The sequence below is a fragment of the Equus caballus genome, chromosome X (assembly GCF_041296265.1).
Source record: "Equus caballus isolate H_3958 breed thoroughbred chromosome X, TB-T2T, whole genome shotgun sequence".
Classification (NCBI taxonomy): Eukaryota; Metazoa; Chordata; class Mammalia; order Perissodactyla; family Equidae; genus Equus; species Equus caballus.
Genome location: NC_091715.1, coordinates 80,650,352 through 80,672,504, shown reverse-complemented (window position 1 = coordinate 80,672,504; position 22,153 = coordinate 80,650,352). Strand labels below are relative to the sequence as shown.

The 22,153-nt window shown below is 33.6% G+C and overlaps 1 protein-coding gene across 1 annotated transcript in view; it reads right to left on the bottom strand.

Moving 5' to 3' along the window:
* Positions 1-20,338, bottom strand: part of LOC111771471 (uncharacterized) — a 38,628-nt gene extending 18,290 nt beyond the window's left edge. The window contains 1 exon segment of the mRNA XM_067053878.2: positions 20,148-20,338. Within this exon segment, the coding sequence (XP_066909979.2) occupies positions 20,148-20,338 (191 nt within the window).
* Between the last annotated feature and the right edge of the window lie 1,815 nt (positions 20,339-22,153).

Below are 22,153 nucleotides of genomic sequence, written 5' to 3'. Positions count from 1 at the left end.
TTTTCCCCTGTGTTTTCTTCTAGGAGTTTTAGAGTTTCAAGTCATATGGGTACATATGTCTGTACCACCCACAATCTCACAGCAGCCCAGTGGGAAACATCCATCCCCCCAGTGTGGGATTCTAACAGATTAAGTATAATAAAATATGCATTTATCAACAAAAGTCACCAATAATAGAGGAAAATCATCCACACATTTATACCCTCTGAGTTTCATTTATTGGAATTATCAGACACAAAATATAAAATAACATTAAATTAAACATTTAAAGAATTACTAAATTAAATTCCCAAAATAAGTAAGGAAAAATAGACTACACAAAAACACAAAGCATATGAGGAAAAATAATATCTAGACTTAAAAAACATATAATTATTGAAAAGAAACACATTGGGTGGGTTAAACAACATATTAAGCACAGCTGAAGAGTCAACTAGAAGACAGAACAAAAGAAATTGTGCAGAATACAGCTATGAGTGTGGTGAATAGCAAATATAAAAAATATGTTAAGAGCTATGGAGGCTAGTATCAAAAGTTCTAACAGATATCTAAGTAGGATTCCAGAAGTAGATAATAGAAGGAATTGAGAGGAAGCAATATATTTTTATTGAGATGTAATTGACATATAATATTATATTATCTTCAAGTGTACAACATCATGATTCAATATATTTATATATTGCAGAATGACCATCACAATAAGTCTAGTTAACATCCATCACCACATATAGGTACAAAATGTTTTCTTACGATGAGAACTTTTAAGATCTACTTTTCTTAGCAATGCAATACAGTATTATTAACTATACAATACAGTATTATTAACTATAGTGACCATGCTGTATATTGCATCCCTGGGACTTATTTATTTTAGGATTGGAAGTGTATACTTTTATCATTATTTTTGTGCAGTGTAAGGAAGATTGGTTCTGAGCTAGCATCTGTTGCCAATCGTCCTCTTTTTCCTTGAGGAAGATTGTCCCTGAGCTAACATCCATGCCAATCTTCCTCTACTTTGTATGTGGGATGCCACCACAGCATGGCTTTATGAGTGGTGTGTAGGTCCATGCCCAAGATCTGGGATCCAAACCCATGAACCCCAGGCCACTGAAGTGGAGTGTGTGAACTTAACCACTACACCACTGGGCCAGCCCCTGGAAGTTTGTGCTTTTTGACTTCCTTCAACCATTTTGCCCACCCTCCATCCTCCACCTCTGGCAAGCGCCAATTTCTTCTCTGTATCTATGAGTTTCATTTATTTTTTAAATTCCACATAAAAGTGACATAATGTGGTATGTGTACTTCTCTGTCTAAATTATTTCATTTAGCATAATGCCCTCAAGGTCCATTCATGTTGTTGCAAATAGCAGGATTTCGTTTTTTCAAGGCTAAATAATATCCTATTGTAAATCTATGCCACATTTTCTTTATCCATTTATCCATCAATGGACATATCCTTCAATGGAAGCAATATTTGATAAAATGTATATATATGAAAGTACTAAAATAAATTTAAAAGAAGTATATTTGATATGCTAAGAAAGGATAGACAATGGAATCAAGAAAATTCTCAACGAAAACTACGACAGAGAGAAAAAGTGTGGACAACAGAATAGAAAGAAAGAACAAGGGCAACAAGTAGAAGATAGTAACAAATCTGATAGATACTAATTTACCTATATAGACAATCACTGTAAATGACAATGGACTATGTAAACCAATTAAAAGATAAAGATTGTCAGAGTGGGTAAAACAAGATCCAATTTTATATTGTCTACTTGAAACCCGTTTTAAATATAAAGGCACAGATTGATTAAAATAAAGGGATGGTGTAAGATGTATCATGCTAACACTAATCAAAAGAAAGTAGGAATAGCTATATTAATATCAAACAGAGCAGACTTCAGAGCAAGAAATGTTACCAGGGATAAAGACGGGCATTACATAATGATAAAGAGGCCAATGCTTCAGGAAGACATAACAATCCTTAATGTGTATGAGCCTAACAAAAGAGACTCAAAACATGTGAGACAAAAACTGATAGAACTGCATGGAGAAATAAATGAATCCACTACAGTAGCTGAGTACTTTAACACCCGTCTATCAGAAATGGATCAATCCAGCAACAGAAAGTCAGCACAGATATAGCTGAATTCAACACCACCATTAATCAACTGGATAAAATTGACATCTATACACTACTTTACCCAACAACAGCATATCACACAATCTTCTCAAGCTCACATGTAACGTTAACCAAGATATAACACATTCTGGACCATATAACACAGCTTAACAAATTTAAAAGAGTAGCAATCACACAATGTCTGCTTTCAGACCACAATGGAATTAAACTAGAAATCAATAACAGAAAGATAGCTAGAAAAGCCCAAAATATTTGGAAATTTAGAAACACACCATCTACATAACACATGGGTCAAAGAAGAAGTCTCAAAAGAAATTTAAAAATTTGGGGGAGGGAGGATGAAAGGGGTAAAAGGGCACATATGTGTGGTGATGGATAAAAACCAGACTACTGGTGGTGAAACTGGTGCAGTCTATGGACTTCATATAATATAATATATGAAACATAATAATGTACACCTGAAATTTACACAATGTTATAAGACAATATGACCTCAATACAAAATATTTTTCAAACTAAGTGAAAATACAACTTATCAAAATGTGCAAGATTCAGCAAAGGCAACATTTAGTGAAAATTTTATAGCATTAAATGCCTATATTAGAAAAGAAGAAAGATCTAAAATCCCTGATCTAAGATTTTATCTTAGGAAATTAGAAAGAGAAGAGCAAATTAAATCCAAAGTAAAAAGAAGAAAAGAAATAATAAAAATTAGAAAAGAAATCAATAAAATTGAAAACAGGAAATCAGTAAAGACAATCCACAAAACCAAAAGCTGCTTCTTTGAAAAGGTGAATATAATCAAAAAGCTTCTAGCCAAGGCTAACTAAGAAAATATATGTAAGTTACTAATATTAGAAAAGAAAGAGAAAATCACTACAGAGCCAAAGAACATTAAAAGGATAATAAAGAAGTATTACGAAGAACTCTGTGCTCACAAATTTGATAACAGTTGAAATGGATCAATTCCTTGAAAGATACAATCTGGCAAAACTTACACAGGATCAAATAGGAAATCTGAATATCTATTAAAGACATTGTATCAATAATCAATAACTTTCCAAAACAGAAAACATAAGGCCTAGTTGGATTTATTGGTAAATTCAATCAAACATAAGGAAGAAATTATACCAATCATCTACAATCTCTTGTGGAAGATAGAAACAGAGGGAATACTTCTTTTTGTTCATGTAACTTTATTGGGATTATAATGGTTTATAACATTGTGTAAGTTTGGGTGTACGTTATCGTTTATCAGTTCCTGAATATGCTTCATAGTGCTCATCCCCAGTAGTCTAACTTTTATTCATCACCAAACATATGTTCCCCTTTGTCCCTTTCACCCAACTCTTACCCCCTTCCCCTGTGGTAACCACTAATCTGTTCTCTTTATCCATGAGTTTGTTATCTTCTACACATGAGTGAAATCATGCAGTATTTGTTTTTCTCTGTTTGGCTTATTTTGCTTAACATCATACCCTCAGGATCCATCCATGTTGATGCAAATGGGAAAATTTTGTCTTTTTTATGGTTGAGTAGTATTTCATTGTGTATATATACCACATCATCTTTATCCATTCATCTGTAGAAGGACACTTGGGTTGCTTCCACATCTTGGCTATTGTGAATAATGCTTCAATGAACAGAGGGGTGCATAAATCTCTTTGGATCATTGATTTCAAGTTCTTTGGATAAATACTCAGTAGTGGGATAACTGGATCATATGGTATTTCTATTTTTAATTTTTTGAGAAATCTCCATACTGTTTTCCATAGTGGTTCTACCAGTTTGCATTCCCACCAGCAGTATATGAACATTCCAGAGGGAATTCTTCTTAACTTATTCTAAAAGGCCAACAATATCCTAACACCAAAATTGGACAGAGACATTACAAGAAAACTATGGACAACAATCTTTCAGGAACATAGATATAAAAATATTTAATCAAATATTAGCAAATAAAATCCAACAATGTACAAAAATAATTATACACCACTACCAAGTTGGATTTATCCCAAGTATGCAATAATGGTTCAACATTCAAAAGTCAATTAATGTGATCCAACATATCAATAGGCTAAAGAAGAAAAATCACATGATTATGTCAATAAGTGCAGAAAAAGCATTTGAAAAATCCCACACTCATCCATGATAAAAACTCTCAGCAGTCTAGGAATAGAGTAACATCCTCAACTTGATAGAGAATATCTTTATCAAGATACTTTTTTAAAAAACTATAGCTCACATCATGCTTAATGGTAAGAAACTCCAAACTTTCCCAATAAGATCAGGAACAAGGCAAGGATGTTGCCTCGCACCACTGCTTATCAACATTGTACTAGAAGTCTGAGATAATGCAGTAATACAAGAAAAGAAATAAAACATATACCATTTGGGAAGAAAGATATAAAACTGTCTTCCTTTGTGGATGATATGATCATCTGTGTAGAAAAGCTGAAAGAATCAACCAGAAAAACTCCTGAATCTAATAAGCAATTATATCAAGGATGTAGAACACAAAGTTAATATGCAAAAGTCAATCACTTTCCTATAAAAAACAATGAATAAATGTAATATGAAATTAAAAACACATTTACGTCAATAATGAAAATAAATTAAAAACAGGTATAAATCTGACAAAATATATGCGAGGTCTGTATGAGGACAACTACAAAACTCCAATGAAATATATCAAAGAAGAACTAAATGAATGGAGAGAGATTCTATGTTCATGGATAAGAAATCTCAACCTTGGCAAGATGAATAACAAATATAACTAGAGGAAAACAGTTTACCTTTAAGACTCATCAATATATTGGCAGAAGATGATGGAATAATTTGAGTTCTGCAAGAAAATAACTGTCAACATAGAACTGATTACCCATCAAATCTATTTTGGGGGGAGAGACATGAAATGAAGTCTCTTTCAGATGAATAAATATTGGTGTACCTAAAAAGATCTTCACTAACATAACATCCAAAGTCTGTAATTAAATGAGAAAAAGAAAGATCACAGAACAAAAGCTTGAGATGTAATGATAAACAAAAAAGTGGGAGGGAAGGTAAGCGTGAAAGGAAATCTAAGCAAGCCCTTTCTATGTAAAATAATTATTCAATTGTTGTGGACAATTTGTCGATTAAAAAAATTAAACATGGAAAAATGGCATATAAGTAAGTAAAGGGTCAATCAATTTCAAGTGTATGAAGGTTCTTGTATTCTTCTAGAAGGGTAAGATATTAAGTTTAGATATCATTAAGAATGCATAGTAAAATTTCAAGGATAACCACTAAAGAAAGTATATATAACTTTAAAACAATAGAAAAGAAAATGTGCGGTATCAAAAAAGCAAATTCAAAAAAGTCAAAGAGCAAAGGAGAGAGGAAAGACAGTGGAAAATATAGGATTAATATTAAAAAATTATGATTCACAGAAATCCAATACATTAATAAACAAAATACATACATTCATATAACTCACCAGTTAAATCACAGATTGGCTGAAAAAATATCCAATTTCATGCTGGTTAAAAGAGAGACAACTAAAATCTTGGGTTATGGAAAGACTCTTTGTAAAAGAATTGAAAAAGAGTAGAGGAAAATAATAAACAAAATTAAGCTAAAGAAGCTATACATAAAATGAAATAGCATTTAAGAGCAAAAAGCACTATTAAAGATAGAATTGCTACATAATGATAAAAGTTCATATTCACTTGGAAAATGCAGTAATTCTTAGTTAATATATACATAATGAAATAACGTCAAAAGATATAAACATAAAATGATAGAACTACATGAAGGGGCCAGCCCGGTGGCACAGGAGTTAAGTTCGCATGTTCCACTTCCCAGCGGCTCAGGGTTCACCGGTTCGGATCCCGGGTGTGGACATGGCACCACTTGGCACACCATGCTGTGGTAGGCATCCCACATATAAAGTGGAGGAAGATGGGCACGGATATTAGCTCAGGGCCAGGCTTCCTCAGCAAAAAGAGTAGGACTGCCAGTAGTTAGCTCAGGGTTAATCTTCCTCAAAAAAATAAAAAAAATAATAAATAAATAAATAAAAAGAAGTACATGAAAAATTAAAAATCTACCATCATAGTCAGATATTTCAAAATATCACTCACTTTAATATGTGGCAAAAAGACAAAGAAATCAATAAGGACATAAACATTTGAAAAATACAATTACAATTTTGAATTAATGGAAGTACATAGATCTGATGAAAATAGAGAAGCACAGTCTATGCAACCATACATAGACTGTTTTATAGAGAATAACTATGTACTAGATCATGTTCAAAGAATTGTTACCATGCAGATCACATTCTCCAACCACAGTGACATTGTTTAACGTCTATAACAAAATAAATAAATGAAAAATCTCCATACAATTTGAAATAAACATATTCCTAGAACTGAGTACAAAATGAAAAATTATTAAAATATATAGAACAGCATGAAATGAGACATAGGACAATTATAATTTTAAATGCATGCATTAGAAAATACTGTATATCTGGCGGCTGGCCTCGTGGCCGAGTGGTTAAGTTCGCGCACTCTGCTGTAGGTGGCCCAGTGTTTCGTTGGTTCGAATCCTGGGTGCGGACATGACACTGCTCATCAAACCACACTGAAGCAGCGTCCCACATGCCACAACTAGAGGGACCCACAACGAAGAATATACAACTATGTACCGGGGGTCTTTGGGGATTAAAAGGAAAAAATTAAAATTAAAAAAAAAGTACTGTATATCTGTAATTAGCTAAAAGGGTAAATCCTAAGTGTTTTCACCACATACACAAAAAAATGGTAACTATGTGAAATGACAGATATGTTAAATAGCTTGATTATAGTGATTATTTGACAATGTATACATATATGAAATCATTACCTTGTACATCTTAGGAATATACAATGAAAACATAAAAAAATATAAATTTAAGATGTCTCTTCAAAAAAGGGCTAACTCCAGATAAGATATGTAAAAAGAGATAAAGGATATTAAATCCCATTGAATGGTTAAAAAATTATTGAGGGAGAAAATTAAGAATGAAGTTAGAAAAGTATCCAAATTTAAAACCAAAAACAACACAGAATAGATATCAACATGCTGAAGGAAATAGATAATAAGTATAAGATCAGAAATTAATGAAAAATTAAACAAAATCATACTAGAAAAAGTTAATCAAGTCAAAGATTGATTGTTTCAACAACCTAATAAAAAACAAATTTCTGATGAAAACTTTCTAGGAAAAAAAAGGAGGACACAAATAAATACTACTTTGAACAAGAAAAGGGATAAATCTAAGATACAGCAGAGTCAAAAAAGATAACTGATGTCACTAATATGGCAAATACAAACTCCCAGCACTTGTCCTCCCCACAGAAATACCAACTTAAAAATGATACACAGACCAAAACATCTTTATGAGGTGTGAAATCCACTTAAGAATTTGCAGTACAAGAGAGGAGCTTAAAATCAAGAACAGCTGCATTATAATGGGTAAGAAGAGCAATTTCACTATATCTATGTCAGCCCCTCTCCCAAGTCAACACACCACAGCACCAAGAGATATTGTCTTGGCTTATGATGTCTCCCTCAATGGAAAGAGAGAGTGGATCATAAATCCAACATCCCTGGCCTCTTGGGATCCTGCCTGAGGGGACTGTTTCTATCTCACCTCTCCCAGAGTGCTCAGGAATCTGGCATAGTCTGGATATCCAGGGTCAATTAAGAACAAAGGAAAAGAGTGGATTGCTTACTGCAGCTGGCAGGGCTCTGGAAAATGCAGAGAAGACACGCAAATGTGACTTCTTCAGGAGGGAGAGGGAGAAATGTAGTGTGCATCCAATGTACCAGCCTTTCAGTGTACTGCCATAGGTGAAAGGAATGGGCAGTATAATATGAATGTCATGGCTCTACAAGATTGTGAGAAGCCAAACAACACTGAAACTTTTCCCAGGAGGTAGGGAGAAAAGTGAAGCATGCACATCTATAAAAAAGATTCGAGATTCTCCCAGAATCTGTAGCTGGGTTGATTCTTTCCCTGTCAAACCCATCCATAAAGACTTGGATAGGTGCTTGATTCTTCAAATGTATAGACACTAACAGAAAAAAACACAAGGAACACAAAGAATTAGGGAAATATGACAAAACAAAGGGATGAATATAAATCTCCAGTAATCAACTTTAAAGAAATGGAGACCTATAACTTGCTAGACAAAGAATTCCAAAAATCATCTTAAAGAAGATCAATGACTTACAAGAGAACACAGATAACTAAATGAAATCAGGAAAATGACACCTGAACAAGTGAGAATATCTACAAACAGATAGAAACCATAAAAAGAAACAAAGTAGAAATCCTGGAGCTGAATAATATAACTGAACAGAAAAAAATGAATAGAGAGCTTCAAGAGAAGACTAGATGAAGAAAGAATCAGTGAACTTGAAGAGAAGTAATTTGAAATTATCAAGACAGAGGCACAACAACAACAAAAGGAATATAAACAGAATGAATAAAGCCTAAGGGACTTATGAGACACCAGCAAGGGAATCAACATATGTATTATCAGAAGTTTGGAAGAGCAGAGAGAAAGGGGTAAAAAGCTCATTAAAAGAAATATTGGCTGAAATCTTCCCAAATCTGAGGTGGTAAATGGATATCCAGATTCATGAAGTCCAAGAGATCCAAATAGGATGAACCCAGAGTCTGCACTCAGACACACGATAATCTAATTGTTAAAAGTCAAATAAAAGAAGAAAATTTTGAAATCAGCAAGAGAAAAGCAACGTGTCACATACAAGGGAGCACTCACAAGACCATCAGTGGATTTCTCAGCAGAAACGTTGACAGCTAAAAGGGAATAGTATGATATATTCAAAGTGCTGAAGGAATAAAGCTGCCAATCAAGAATATTACACCTGGAAAAAACATCCTAAAAATTGAAGGACAGGTAACATTTTCAGGCAAATAAAAGCAAATAGAGTTGATCTCCACTAGACTGGACTCACAAAAAAGTGCTAAAGTGCATTCTTCAATGTGAAACAAAAGGATATTAATAGCAACCTGAAAGCATAGGAAAATATAAAACTCACTGGTAGGGGTAAACATAGACAAATCCAGAATTCTGTAACACCATAATAGTGGTGCATCAATCACTTTTAAGTATAAAAGTTAAAAGAAAAATTTTAGGAATAACTACTACTACAAAAATTTGTTAGTGATACACAATAAAAAAAGATGTAAAATTGGACATCAATAACATACAGTGCTGAGGGAGAAGTAAAATTATAGAGTTCTTGAATATAATTAAAGTCAACTTATCAGCTTGAAACCATCTGTTATAACTATAAAATATTTTATATAAGTCTCATGGTAACCACAAAGAAAATACCTATAGAAGATATACAAAAACGAGAAAGGAATCAAAGCATATCACCACCAAAAAAAAAAATCAATGAAATGAAAAGAAAGCAAGAAATGAAAAGAGGAATAGCAAAACACAAGGCAGACATAAAACAATTAACAAAAGGGAAAGATTAAGTCCTTCTCTATCAATAATTACTTTAAACATAAATTGATTAAATTCATCAATCAAAAGACATAGAGTGGCTGAATGGAAAAAACTGAGACCCAACTATATGTTTTCCAAAAGAGATGCACTTTAGATTTAAGGACACATATAGGCTGAAAGTGAACTGATGAAAAAGATATTCCATTTAAATGGTGTAAACAAAAGAGAGCAGTGATAGCTATAGTTACATCAGACAAAATAGACTTTAAGTCAGAAAATGTCACAAAAGATAGTGTAGGACATTACATAACGTTGAAAGTATCAATGCATCAGGAAGATATAGCAATTATAGGTATGTATGCACCCAACATCAGAGCACCTAAATATGTAAAGCAAACACTGACAGAATAAAAGGGAGAAATAGACAGGAATACAATAATAGTAAGAGACTTCAATACCCCACTTTCAAAAAGAGACCATCCAGACAGAAACTCAATGTCTTAGTCCATTTGTACTGCTATAACAAAATACAAGAGATTGGATAGGTTAGAAACAATATAAATTTATTTTTCACAGTCGTAGAAGCTGGAAGTTCAAGATCAAGGTGGCAGTATGGTCAAATGAGGGCTCTCTTCTGGGTTGCAGACTTCTTCTTGTAGTCTCACACGTGAAATAAGCAAGCAAGCATGAGGCCTCTTTATAAGGGCACTAATCCCATTCATGAAAGCTGTGCCCTCATGACTTAATTACCTCCCAAAGGTCTCACTTCCTAATACCATCACTTTGAGAATTAGGATTTCAGCATATACATTTTAGGAGTAATAGTCTTCCAGATCATAGCAATCAATAAGGAAAAAACAGACTTGAACACCACTATAGACTAAATGAACCTAACAGACATATAAGGAACATTCTACTCAACAGCAGCAATACACTCATTCTTCTCAAGTGCACATTAAACAGTCCCCAAGATAGATCACATATTAGGTCAAAAAAAAGTCACAACAAATTTAGGAAGATTGAACTCATACCAAGTATCTTTCTGACCATGATGTAATGAAACTAAAAAACAATAACAGAAGGAAAACAGGAAATTTACAGATAGGTGGAAATTAAACAACTCAGTTTTGAGCAATCATTGGGTCAAAGAAGAAATCGGAGTATACTTCAAGACAAAGGAAAACAAAACACAACATACCAAAACTTATGTGATGCACCAAATCCAGTACTAAGAGAGAAGTTTATAAGGATGAACATCTATATTAAAAAAGACAGATCTCACAGAAACAATCTAACTTTACATCTTAAGAACTAGAATAAAGAAGAAATCACTAAGTCCAAACTTAGCAATGGAAGAAATGCTAAAGATTAGAGCAGAATTAAACAAACTAGAGAATAGAAAAATAATAGGAAAAAATCAATAAAATTGAGTTGTTTTCTTGAAAAGATAAGCAAAATTGACAAACTCTTAGCTAGACTAAGGAAAAAAGAGAGAAGACTCAAGTAAATAAAAATTTTAAAATAAAGGGAAGACATCACAACTGATGCATAGAAATAAAAAAGAATCATAAAAGATTATTATGAATAATTAACTACCAAAAAATGGGTAACCCCAAAAAATGGAAAAATTCCTAGAAACATACAACCTACCAAGACTGAATTATGAAGAAATAGAAAATTTGAGCAAATCAATCATGAATGTGGAGAAGAATTAATAATGAAAAACCTCCCAACAAAATTCACACTGGTAAATTCTACCAAACCTTTCAACAAGAAGTAACACCAATCTTCCTCAAACTCTTACAAAAAATAGGAGAGAAACCACTTTCAAACTCATTGTATGAGTCCAGCATCACCCTGATAACAAAGCCAAACAAAGATACCACAAGAAAAGAAAAAAATACAGGTTAACATCTCTGATGAAAATAAATGCAAAAATCTACAACAAAATATTAGAAACTGAATTCAACAGCACATTAAAAAGATTATACACTGTGAAAAAGAGGGATTTATCCCTGGGTTTCAAGGATGGTTCAGCATATGCAAATCAATCAATATGATACACCACATTAACAAAGTGAAGGATAAAATTCGTGTAATCATCTCAATAGATGCAGTAAAGTATTTGACAAAAGTCAAAATCTTTTCATAATAAAAACAGTCAATAAACTAGATTTAGAAGGAATTTACCTCAACATAATAAAGGCCATATATGAAAAACCCACAACTAACACCATACTCAATGGGGAAAAACTGAAATCTCTTCCTCTAAGATCTGGAACCATTCTCGCTGCTCTTATTCAATGTAGTGATGGAAGTCTTAGCCAGAATAATTAGTCAAGAAAAAGAAATAAAAGGCATCCAAATCAGAAGGGAAGATGTAAAGTTATCTCTGTCTGAAGATGGCATGATCTTTTATGTAGGAAAACCTAAAGACTCCTAAGAAAACACCTGTTAGAACCAATAAATGAATTCAGTGAAGTTGTAGGATAAAAAATCAACATACAAAAATTAGTTACATTTTTATACACTAACAATGAACTATCCAAATAGGAAATTGAGGAAGCAATCCCACTTACAATAGCATCAAAAAGAATAAAGTATTTTGGAATAATCTTAACAAGGAGGTGAAACACTTGCACACTGAAAATTACAAAACATTGATAAATGAAAATAAGAAGACACAAATAAATGGAATGTATCCCATGTTTATGGATTGGAAGAATTAATATTGCTAAAATGTCCATGCTACCCAGTGCTATCTCCATTAAAATATCAATGGCATTTTTTACGAAAGTAGAAAAAACAATCTTAAAATTCATAAGGAATCAGAAAAGACCTTGAATAGTCAAAGCAATCTTGAAAAAGAAGAATAAAGCTGGAGGCATCACACATCTTGATTTCAAACTATATTACAAAGCTAGAGTAATTAAAATAATGTGGTACTGGCATAAAGACAGACATAGAGACCAAAGGATCAGAAGAGAAAGCACAGAAATAAACCCATATATCTACAGTCAACTGATCTTTCACAAAGTTGCCAGTAATACAAAATGGGGAAAGAATAGTCTCTTCAACAAACGATTTTGGCAAAACTAGATAATCACATACAAAAGAATGATATTGGGCCCTTATCTTACACGATACACAAAAAATAATTCAAAATGTACTAGACTTAAATGGAAGAACTGAAATTGTAAAACTTCTAGAAGAAAACATAAAGGAAAAGCTTCATGACATTGATCTTGGCAACGATTTCTTGGCTATGACACCAAAAGCATAAGCAACAAAAGCAGAAAAAAAAAAGATAAATGAGGCTACATAAAACTACAAAGCTTATGCACAGCAAAGGAATTAACGATCAGAGTTAAAAGCCCAATTAGAGAATGGGAGGAAATATTTGTAAACTCTATGTCTGAAAAGGATTAATATCCAAAATATATAAGGAACTCCTACAACTCAATAGCAAAAACATAAATAAATAACCCGATTAACAAATGAGCAAAGGACTTGAATAGAAATTTCTCTGAAGAAGACATACAAATTCCTAACATGGATATAAAAAGGTGCTGAACATCACAAAGTATCAGGGAAATGCAAATCAAAACCACAGTGAGATATCACTTCACACCTGTTAGGATAGCTATCATCAAAAAAACAAAAGACAACAAGTGGTAAGAATGTGCAAAATTGGAACACTTGTACACTGTTAGTGGGAACGTAAAATTGTGCAGTCACTATGAAAAATGCTATAGAGGTTCCTCAAAAAATTAAAAATAGAACTACTGTCCTATCTAGCAATCCCACTTCTGGGATGTTTCCAAAATCATTGAAATCAGGATCTCGAACAGATATCTGGACTTTCATATCCATTTAAGTGTTATTCGCAAGAGGCAGCACATAGAAACAATATAATTGTCCACTGACAGATTAATGTGTTAAGAAAATGTGGTGCATATATACACAATGGAGTATTATTCAGCCATAAAAAGAAGGAAATTCTGCCATGTACAACAACAAGGACGAACCTGGAGGACATTTTGCTAAGTGAAATAAGCCAGTCACAGAAGAACAACACTGCATGATGCCACTTGTATGAGGTAACTAAAAGCATCAACTTCATAGAAGCAGAGAGTAGAATGGTGGTTACTAGAGGCAGGAAGTGGGGAAATGGCAGTTTTCAATGAGTATAAAGTTTCAGTTATGCAAAATCATCAACTTCTAGAGATTTGCTGTACAATATTGTGTTTATATTTAATAATATTGTATTGTGCTCTTAAAAATTTAAGTGGGTAGACCTCATGTTAAGTGTTCTTATCACAATAAAGAAATTCAAAAATACAAATAATTATAGAGAAATAAAAAGATAGTAAGAGAAAAACCGGTGATCTTGTCACTAAGGCAGCTGTGTAATATCTGTATCTCCATAACAATCTTCCCAAAAAAATAAACATTAAAAAGATAAGAACAAAAAAAAATTGGTCACATCTTCAAAAAAACAAGTTGACAGGAAATCCTTACAAATTCCAGATTATGAGTAGGTATGGCCAAACCATCAACAGCAGGATGTTCTGCACAATATCAACAAGTATGTTGTGGGAGGAGAAAAAACGGAAATGGGAATACCAATTTTACAAGCCACAGATAGGAAAAACTATTTTACCAGTAAATACACTGTGTTAAAAGTAAGACACCCTACCGTTATTGGAAATCCAGGCATACAGATCTGAGAACCAACAAAACTGTAAACATCCTTCATAACGTGCAAGTTGTCAGTGAGTGTGAAAACCAACTACATATGGCTGTAAGAAGATCAAGTACTGTAACAGTAAACACTGTGATGCTTGGATATATACAAAAAATATCTCTTTTTCTTCAAGAAAGAAATCTACTTAAATCAAAACCATTAAGAGCAAGGATAAAACACTAGGAATAAGAGAAAGTTTGCATTATCAGGTAAAGTGGAGGAACCAAAGGAAACAAATCACAGTAAGTACTCCAACTGTTTAAAAATGTTGAGAGTTAAATTAACAGCCAAGTAATCTCCTACAGACTCAAATTCCCTCAGATAACAATTCTAATCTCTTTTTAAAAGCATTTTCTTTAATTAATTTGCTTTTATTGAGGTAAAATTTACTACTTTAACCATTTTAAGTGATATTAATTGCATTCATTATATTGTGCAATCATCACCACTATTTCCAAAATTTTTTATCACTCCAAACAGAAGTTTTGTATTAGCATTAGCTCTCCATTCCTACCTCCTCCTAGTGCCTAGTAACATCTAATCTTTTTCTATGAATTTACCTATTTAGATATTTCATATAAGTAGACTCATACAATATTTGTCCTTTTGTGTCTGGTTTATTTCTCTTATAGTGTTTTTGAAGATCATCTCTGTTGTAGCACATATCAGAACATCATTCATTTTTATGGTTGAATAATATTCCATTGTGCATTTATACATATTTTGCATATCCATTCATCTATTTATGTATGTTGGGGGTTTGTTCCATCTTTTGGCTATTGTGAATAATGCTGCAATGAATATTGGTGAACAGCTGAGTCAGTGTTTGCTAGTTTTGGGGTATGTATATATATATAACCTAGGAGTGGAATTCCTGAGTCATACTAAAATTCTTCATGTAACTTTCTGAGGAACCTCCAAACTGTTATATACAGCAGTTGCACCATTTTACATTCTTTACAAGGGTAACAATTTCTCTAGATCTTTACCAAAACTTGTTATTTTCCATTTTTTATTATTTTGCCCATCCTAGTAGATGTAGAATGGTGTCTCATAGTTTTTATTTGTAGTTGTGTAATGACTGATGTTGAACATCTTTTCATATACTTATTGACCATTTGTATATCTTCCTTGGAGAAATATCCAGTTAAGTCCTTCTCTCATTTTGTAATTGGGATATTTATCTTTTTGTTGTTGAGTTGTAGGAGTTCTTTATATATTCTGTATTTTAAACTATTATCTGATGTATAATTTGCAATAAAAGGTTTCTTCCATTCTGTAGAATGTCTTCAATTTTTTTATAGTATTTGATTCACAACAATTTTTAATTTTGAAGTCCAATTTATCTATTTTTTTCTTTTGTTGATTGTGCTTTTGTTGTCTGTAACCGGCTGAATTATGTTCCCTCACAATTCTTATGTCGAAGTCGTAATACCCAATATCTCAGAATGTGACTATATTTGGAGATAATGTCTTTATGGAGATAATTAAGTTAAAATGAGGTCATTAGCGTGGGCCCTAATCCAGTATGACTGGTGTCCTTCTAAGAAGAGGAGATTATGATATAGACACACACGCAGAGGGAAGACCATGTGAAGACACAGGGAGAAGGTGGCCATCTACAAGTCAAGGAGAGAGGCTTCAGAAGAAACCAACACTGCTGACACCTTCATCTCAGACTTCTGGCCTCTAGAATTGGGAAAAAATAAATTTCCATAGCTTAAGCTACTTTGTATGTGGTACTGTGTTATGGCAGCCTTAGCAAACTGTCTCATATCTAAGAAACCATTGCCAAATCCAAGGTTACAAAGATTTTACCTCAAGTTTTCTTATAAGAATGTTATGGTTTTAGCTCTTATATTCAGGTCTTTTATACATTTTGAGTAAATTTTTGCATATCGTATGAGATAGGGGTCCAAATTTATTACTTTGCACGTGGAAGCCCAGTTTTCTATCCCAGCACCATCTGTTGAAGACATTGTTATTTACCTATTGAATGGACTTTGCACCCTTTGTCAAAAGATAAGTGACCACAGATGTATGGGCTTATTTCTGGGCTGTCATTTCTATTTTATTGGCCTATATTTCTATCCTTTCACCAGTTTTACGCTGTTATGATTGAAACGGCTTTGTGATAAGTTTTGAAACTGGGAAGAGAGAGTCTTCCAACTTTGTTCTCTCCCAAGATTTTTGGGGCAATTTGGGGCCCCTTGCATTCCATATGAATTTGAGGGTCAGCTTTTCCATGTCTGAAAAAAAAAAACTGTTGGAATTTTTACCGGGATTATGTGAATCTGCAGATTAGTTGGGTAGTATTAACATCTCAACAAAAGTAGGTCTTCCTAGCCATGAACGTGGGATTTCTTTCCATATATTAGGTCTTTAACTTTGCTAAGCAATGTTTTCTAGTTTTCAGTATATGGGCTTTCACCTTTTTCGTTAAACATATTCCTAGGCATTTTGATCTTTCAGTGCTGTTATAAATGGGATTGCTTTCTTAAATTCCTTTTGGGATTGTTTATTGCTGGTGTTTGAAACACAGCTGATTTTTTGTGCTGATATTGCACACCTCAACTATACTGGATTTATTAGCTCTAGTAGCTTTCTTTTGAAGTCTTTGGGATTTTTCTATATAAGAAAGTGTCATCTGAGAATAGAGACAGTTTTACTTCTTTTCCAACTTGGATGCTTTTTATTTCTTTTTCTTGTCTAATTTCTCTGGCTAGAACTTAAAATGTTGAATAGCACAGTGATAAAAATGAACATCCTTCTCTTGCTCCTGAGTTTAGAAGGAAAGTTTTCATTTTTTCACCATTGAATATGATGTTAGTTGTGGGTTTTTGATAAATACTCTTTACTGTGCTGAAGAAGCACACTCCTATTCCTTGTGTTCTGAGAGTTTATATCTTGAAAAGGTTTTGCATTTTGTCAAATAAATGCCTTTTTCTGCATCAATTGAGACAATTGTGTTTTTTCCTTTTGACTTCTTATGTGTTGTATTACACTGATTTACTTTCTTATGTTGAACCACACTTGCATGTCTGGGATTAATCCCATTTTGTCACATTTCTTTTAATATGCTGTTAGACTTGATTTTCTATTATTTGCTTGAGGATTATTGCATCTGTATTCATAAAGGATATTAGTCCATATTTTGTTTTCTTGTGGTGTCTTTATCTGGATTCAGTATCACTGTAATGTTAGCTTCATAGAATGAGGTAGGCAGTATTCTATCCTCTTTGATTTCTTGGAAGAGTTTGACAAGGATTGATGTTAATTCTTTTTAAATGTTTGGTAAAATTCACCAGTGAAGCCATTTAGTGCTGGACTTTTAATTGGAAGATTTTTGATTACTGACTCAATATCTTTACTTGTTATAATATTGTTGAGATTTTCTATTTTTTCCTGAATCATTTTAGGTAATTTGTGTGGTTTTAGAAATTTTCCTATTTCATATGAGTTATCTAATTTGTTGACATAACTATTCATAGTATATTCTTATGACTCTTTTTATTTCTGTAATGTTCATGGTAATGTACCCACTGACATTTATGAATTTAGTTATTTGCACCTTCTCTCTTTTTTGTCAGTCTAGCTAAATGTTTGCAAATTTTGTTCATGTTTTCAAAGAAACAACCTAGGTTTCCTTTGTTCTCTCCATTATTTTTCTATTCTCTATTTTATCTCTGTTCTAATATTTATTATTTTCTTCCTTCTGCTATCTTTTGGTTTAGTTTGCTCATCTTTTTCTAGTTCCTTTAGATGTAAATCTGGTTATTGATATGAGTTCTTTCTGCTTTATAATTAGACATTTACAGCTATAAATTTTCCTCTGAGTACTATCTTCACTGTATTCCATAAGCTTTGATATATTGTGTTCTTTTCATTCATCTCTAAATATTTTCAAGTTTTTCATGTGATTTCTTTTTTGATCTACTGATTTTTTAAAGAATGTGTTGTTTAATTTCCACATATTTGTGAATTTTCCAATTTTCTTTCTGTTATGGATATCTATTCCACTGTAGTTGGAAAAGATGCTTTCTGCAATTTCATTGTTGTAAAATTTGTTGGAACTCGTTTGGTGGCCTATCACATGGTCTATCCTGGAGGATGTTCCATGTGGCCTTGAGAAGAGTGGGTCTTCTGCTCTCATTGGATGGAATGTTTTATATATATCTGGTAAGACTAGCTGATACATAGTGTTGTTTAAATTCTATATTTCTTTATTGATCTGCCTGATTTTTGTATTCATTATTGAAAGTGGGGTACTGAAGACTCCTACTACTATTATAGAGTGATACCAAAGCTAGAAAAAAACACTAGGAGAAAAGAAAACTACAGACCAATAACCCTTATAAACATAGATAAAAAGTCTTCAACAAAATACTAGCAAGCCAAATCTAGCAGTATATTAAAAGGCTTACACACAATGACCAAGAGGGATTTTTCCCAAGAATGAAAGATTGCTTTGACATATGAAAATGAGTCAAAGTCATAGACATCTTAATTGAACAAAGGGAAAAAACACTTCAAGTCATCTCAATAGATGCAGAAGGTACTTAAAATTCAACACTGTTTCATGATTTAGAAGAATTCAACAAAGAGAATTGAAGGGAATTTCCTCAACCGTTAAAGAACATCAATTAAATACCCAGAGAGAGCATCACAGTTGATGGTAAAGGTTGAAAATTTTCTCCCCCAGATCAGAAATAATACAATGTCCACTATTGTCAACTTCTATTTAACATTGTACATCTAATTCTAGCCTGGGTGATCAGACATGAAGAAGAAATACAGTCATACATTGCTTAACAACAGGGATAAGTTCTGAGAAATGCATCATTAGGGAATTTTGTGTGAACATCATGGAGTGTACTTACACAAACCTAGGTAGTATAGCTTACTACACACCTAGGCTATAGGGTATAGCCTATTGCTCCCAGGCTACAAACTTATACAGCATGTTGCTGTACTGAATACTGTTGGAAATTGTAACACATTGTAAGTCTTTGTGTGTCTAAACGTAGAAAAGGCACAGTAAAAATAACATATAAAAGAAAAAATGGTACACCTGTGTAGGGCACTTACCATGAATGGAGCTTGCAAGACTGAAAGTGGCTTGGGGTGAGTCAGAGACTTAGTAGTAAGTGAATGTGAAGGCCTGTGACATTACTGTACACTATTATAGACTTTATTAAATACTGTGCACTTAGGCTGAATTAGATTTATAAAAAATATTTTTCTTTCTTTTTTTTTGAAGATTAGCCCTGAGCTAACATCTCCCACCAATCTTCCTCTTTTTTGATGAGGAAGATTGGCCCTGAGCTAAGATCCGTGCCCATCCTCCTCCATTTTATATGTGGGATGCCTGCCACAGCATGGCTTGATAAGCAGTGCATAGATCCACACCTGGGGTCTGAACCAGTGAATCCTGGGCTGCTGAAGTGGAACATGCAAACTTAACTGCTGCGCCACCAGGCTGACCCTGTTTTTCTTTCTTCAATAATAAATTAACTTTAGCTTACTGTAATTTTCTTACTTTATAAACTTTTTAATTTTTTTTAACTTTTTGACTCTTTTATAACAACTTGATTTAAACACACAGTGTACAGCTGTACAAAAATATGTTCTTTCTTTATATTCTTATTCCATAAGCTTTTTCATTTTTAAAACTTTTATTTTTTAAACTTTTTTATTAAAAACGAAGACACAAGCACATACATTAGCCTAGGTCTACACAAGGTTGGGGTCATCAATATCACTGTCTTCTACCTCCACATCTTGTCCCACTGGAAAGTATTCAAGGGCAATAACATACATGAAGCTGTCATCTCCTATGATAACAATGTCTTCTTCTGGAATATCTGTGGAAGGACCTGTCTGAGGCTCTTCTTGAGGAAGTATCATGCTTTTCAAAACTATGTCCATGGTGGTTTGCTTGGTTTGTTTCTCTTTTTTTTTAATCACAGATTTGCTTGTAAGCAGATAATGCACCATGAACAGTCTTCTCTATTAATGAAAACCTTTCATTGTTGAGGCCCATGTTTTCAAACTTTTTAAGGAGCTTGTTGAGGTCTGCAAAAGCCTCTACTAAACCCTTCACTATGACTTTTCTTGGGAGTTCTCCTTCTTTTTCTTCTCCTGCACTTTCCTTTTCTTTTGCCTCTTCAGCTATGCTTTCTTGTTCCAGTTCCAACAACTCCTCATTAGTCAATTCCTCAGGAACCACCTTTAAGAGCTCCTCAGTGTCATCCTCACCCACACCCAGATTAAAGTTGTTTGCCATCTCAACCACAGCCTTGTTGATTTTTGCAATTTCCCCATCCTTGGCAAATCCTTTGAAGTCATGGAAGTACCTCTTGAGTCTCTTCTTCTAGATGCCATTCATACACTTCTTGGTGACATCACCCCAAGCCAAAGCAAGATTCTTGATGCAGTCATAGATGTTGTAATCCTTCCAGAATTGCATCAATATCTTCCTCTGTTGCAGCAATAGCCCAGGCATAGGTTCTCCTCAGGTAGGAGGTAAAAGGTAGGCCTTAAAAGTTTCTATAACTCCTTGATCCATTGCTTATATCAAAGAGATGGTGTTTGGAGGGAGAAGCATCACTTTGGTATTGGGATGAAGATCACCAACAACAGGAGAATGTCCAGGAACATTATCAACAATAAGCAAAATCTTGAAAAGTATGTTATTCTCCAAACAGTATTTCTCCACTTCACTGGCATAGCAACTGAAGAGAGCATCTTGGGAGAAGAGCTAGGTCATCCATGACTTCTTATTTATCCTGTAGCACACTGGCAGTGAGTGCTTATTGATATGCTAGAAGGCCCTGGAGTTCTCACTGTCCCAGATCACAAAGAGTTTCAATTTGTAGCCTGCAACATTGCCCCCAAGCAAGACTGTTATCCTGTCCTTAAAAGGCCTGAAACCTGTCATTGATTTGACCACCTTATGGATGAAAGTCCTTTCAGGCATTTGTTTCCAGAATAGGGAGATTTCACTCATATTGAATATTTTCTCTGGCAAGTAATTTTTCTCCACAATCAGCTGATCTAGAGTTCCCAAAATTCTTCAGCCATCTTCACACCAGCACTCATAGACTCACTGCTCTCACATTATACAATGAATAACGATTCTTGAATTGTTTAAACCATCGAGAGCTAGCAGTAAATTCAATATCATTGTCGGGTCCAGTCTTTTCTTTCCACATTGCAAACCAACTTTTTGCTTTGGCCATGATTCTCATGATGCTGAGAGGGATACATTTCTGTGTCTGGTCTTCAATTCAGGTCATCAGAAGTTTTTCCGTGCCTGACACAGGCCCTTCTCGAATTTTTTGTTACTCTTATTGCCTTCTATGAAACATATCTTTTAGCAGCTTCTATCACTTTATTCTTGTTCTTCAAAATTGTAGCTATGGTGAAATGAGACTTGCCTGATTGGTGAGCAATAACCATCACTGATTTTCCACCTTTGTATTCCTTAATCATACTTAATTTCATTTCCATATCAATCACTCCACATGGCCTCTTACTGGCAACATTTGCAGCAGATTTTCTATGCTTAGGGGCCATGCTGAACAAAACAGCACAAGATTAAATCAAGCATAAGAGAAAATGACACAATGAAGACGTAGTAAACATGAGATATATGAAGCTGTTGCTAGCATAGCACAGCATACTGTCTTACACTAAACATTTTTTTATAAGTAGAAAGAGTACACTCTAAAATAATGATAA